The sequence below is a fragment of the Phodopus roborovskii genome, unplaced genomic scaffold, assembly GCF_943737965.1.
Source record: "Phodopus roborovskii unplaced genomic scaffold, PHOROB, whole genome shotgun sequence".
Classification (NCBI taxonomy): Eukaryota; Metazoa; Chordata; class Mammalia; order Rodentia; family Cricetidae; genus Phodopus; species Phodopus roborovskii.
The window spans coordinates 3,487-6,481 of record NW_026126396.1 but is presented as its reverse complement, the minus strand read 5'-3'; the positions used below and the strand labels follow the sequence as shown (position 1 = coordinate 6,481).

Genomic DNA, 2,995 nt, shown 5'->3' with positions numbered 1-2,995 from the left:
GGAGTAGCAGAGCTGGGACTTGAACCTGACTGTATATTCTGCATTTGTTTATATGTCATCCTGAGACTCCTTTACCCAAAATAATGGGAGGGGAAAAAGAGTAGCATGGCAGCTCTCATTTGTAATCCCAACACTTAGGCAACAGAAGCAGGAGGATTACTAGTATGAAGCCAGCTGAGTTACACAGTAAGATCCTGTTTCAGAACCTAACAAATTCAAGGTAGTATTTTGGAGCTCCCAACTCCCTGAAAAGTGTGGAACAGTGAGTGAATATTTTTAGTGGTTTTGTTAATCTCAAATTGTTGGACAAACATTGTTTATTTTCAAAACAGTTCAAGATTCACAGTCTGTTTTGTGGACTCGGCAGCTATTGTAGAAAGCCATTGTCAGATCTTTAAAAATTAGCCAGACCATCTGTCACAGATGCAGAACTTATTAAAAAGCAGAGCCCAACCCAACCTAATCCGTTTTAGTGCTTTCTTTGACACAGGCCTGACTCTTGCACGTTCAGAGTTCTGTATTTTCTTGAATTAGTATTGGTAATTTGCCAGGCGCTGGTGTTTGGAGATTTGATGGACAGAAGTGAGGTGTCTGTCTTTCTCAATTTGTTCAGAGCCTCTTGTTAGCAGCTAGTCCTTCCTAATTATATTTTTAGGAAGGACATTCTTAACTCTAACAGGAAGACGGCATGGACATTGTGTGATTAGGACGCACTATGGGAAGTTATCAGGGAGTGTTGGGGGGACGCAGCTCCACCCATCCCCCTCTTTGGGAAGCTCTTTTCTTTTTTCTCTGCCTTTCTTGAATTTCTTTGGCCCCTATTTATCTGCTGGCTTAACTGAGGTATTTTGAAGGAGAAAAGCCCTTTTCTAAAGATCTCAATGCCATGTAATTAGGTGGACTTTTCACAACTTAATGTTTTGAAAGGTGACCTGTGACCCTAAGTAATTAGGACATTTAGCGTGCATGAGTATTTTCTGTGAAATACGTTGTACTCCTGGATTAATTTCTTTACCACTAGGTTGCTCTATATTGACTGAGGTGGTGAAGTTTGTGGGAATGTGATACTGACACATGTATTTCAGATTATTCTAGACCTGCTGTATTTTAAACAGTGTGGTTCCTGAGAAATCAAGCTCCAATAAATCAGATAAATGGGCAGTTTTCGAAGTTTTAATGGTTTGTGTATTTTTGTGAGATGTTTTTATCCTATAGAATAATTTTAATTTGTGTTTTTAGATTTTCTTTTTAGTGAGATTGACCATTTCATATTTTAGAGTATAAGAAAATTTGTTGTGTGAATAGGCTGCTCATATTCTCTGTTACCTATTATTTTCTGTTTGTTTTTTTTTTTTTTTTTTTTTTTTTTTTTTCAATACAAGTCTTTTATTGTCCCAAAAGACATGCCAAATCGTACTTAAATTCAGGATCTTGTTTCTGGAGTTGGGTAACTTAGGTCTTACTCATCAGCCTGCTGCACAGTTCCCTTTTCAGACACATAGATACCATCCAAAAACTTCCTGATATCTTTGTTTTTAACTGTTGTGGCTTGCTGAATCAGAGCCGCTGAATTTGAAACAAGTTCAATATCATTTCCTTCAAGGATTAATTCATCCTTCTGGGCTTGAGAGACAGAACAAGCAACACCCGTTCTCATCCGAACCCTGCGGATGTATTTTTCACCCAAGAAATTTCGGATTTCAACCAAAGACCCATTCTCCTGAATAACGACGTTGATGGGGAAGTGAGCATACACAGACCTCATCTTGTAGCGGAAGCCCAGTGTGACACCCTTGATCATGTTCTGAACATGACTGCAGATGGTTCGGACAGTGGCCAGTTCCTTTCTGTTACCCCACCATTTGTCAACCCGGAGCCTCTTCTTCTTCTTCCCAAGGAGACTGAGCTCTACGTTGATGTGATTGAAATCCCTCCGGAGGGTTCCTCTGGGGCCCTTCACAATGACTGTGCGCCCCTTCAGAGTGATGTCCACATTTTCTGGAATGTCGACGGTCTGATTGCTGAGAATGGTCTTCATTCTCGCAGTAGATGGGGCAAAGAGAGAACCTATTATTTTCTGTTTGTAAGTGCTCTTTTCATATTAAAGAACCTGCAGTCCCACATTTCAAGAATTCTTCAAGGGAAGACTTTTATGAAAAGAATGTTATTGAAGCTTTTCTTTTTGCCCTGTGCTCTAACTTCTGAGCCATATCCTGAGCCTACTTCCTGATTAAGAAACATCATACATTGGACTTTTAAAAATCCCTACCTGCCCATGAAGACATAAATGCAGTTTGTTATTCATTGACTGGATGATTTATTTCAGAATTCTTCTGTCTTATTAGAGACATTGATTTACATAGAAGTAAATCTTTTCTCCCCAGATTTAAATTTGGTGTGTGTGTGTGTGTGTGTGTGTGTGTGTGCAGGCATATATGTGCACATGTGAAGGCCAGAGATAACTGTAGAGAGACAGTTCTTACCTTCCACCTTGTTGAAGCACCTATCTCTTGTTTCTGCTATTTTGTATACTTGGGGGCATTCTCCTGTCTAGGCCATCCTCCTGTCTGTGCTTCCCGTCTCATAGTAGGAGTGCTGAGTCTATAGTTGGGAGCTGTTATACCTGGCTCATTGGTTTCAGGGACATAGCTGAGGCTGCCAGGCATGTGCAACTGATGCTTTTGTGGAGCTCTCTCACCAGCCACAGACACATGTGTGTTTGTCTACTGAAGAACCATCTGTCATTCCAAGTCCAGACAATTTTCATTCATTTCTAATTGATCGCCTTAATCTGGTTCATCACAGTGAAGATAGACTCCCACTGATCTCCACAATACAGAGATTTTCAGCGTTTATTTATTTATTTATTTATTTATTTATTTATTTATTTATGTTTTTGGAGTCAGGCTTTCCCTGTATAGCCTTGACTGTCCTGGAACTAGCTCTGTAAGTAGATCAGGTTGGCCTCGAACTCAGAGAGCTAACTGCCTCTGAG

At 40.1% G+C, this 2,995-nt stretch overlaps 1 protein-coding gene across 1 annotated transcript; it reads right to left on the bottom strand.

Annotated features, from left to right (window-relative positions):
* Positions 1–1,396: 1,396 nt before the first annotated feature.
* On the bottom strand, positions 1,397–2,062 carry LOC127218713 (60S ribosomal protein L9). The gene has a single exon (XM_051179715.1). The coding sequence runs from the start codon at positions 2,036–2,038 to the stop codon at positions 1,460–1,462; it is 579 nt and encodes a 192-aa protein (XP_051035672.1). The 5' UTR covers positions 2,039–2,062; the 3' UTR covers positions 1,397–1,459.
* Between the last annotated feature and the right edge of the window lie 933 nt (positions 2,063–2,995).

Coding starts and splice junctions, on each gene's coding strand:
- LOC127218713 (XM_051179715.1), bottom strand. CDS start 2,038: ATGAAGACCATTCTCAGCAATCAGACCGTCGACATTCCAGAAAATGTG.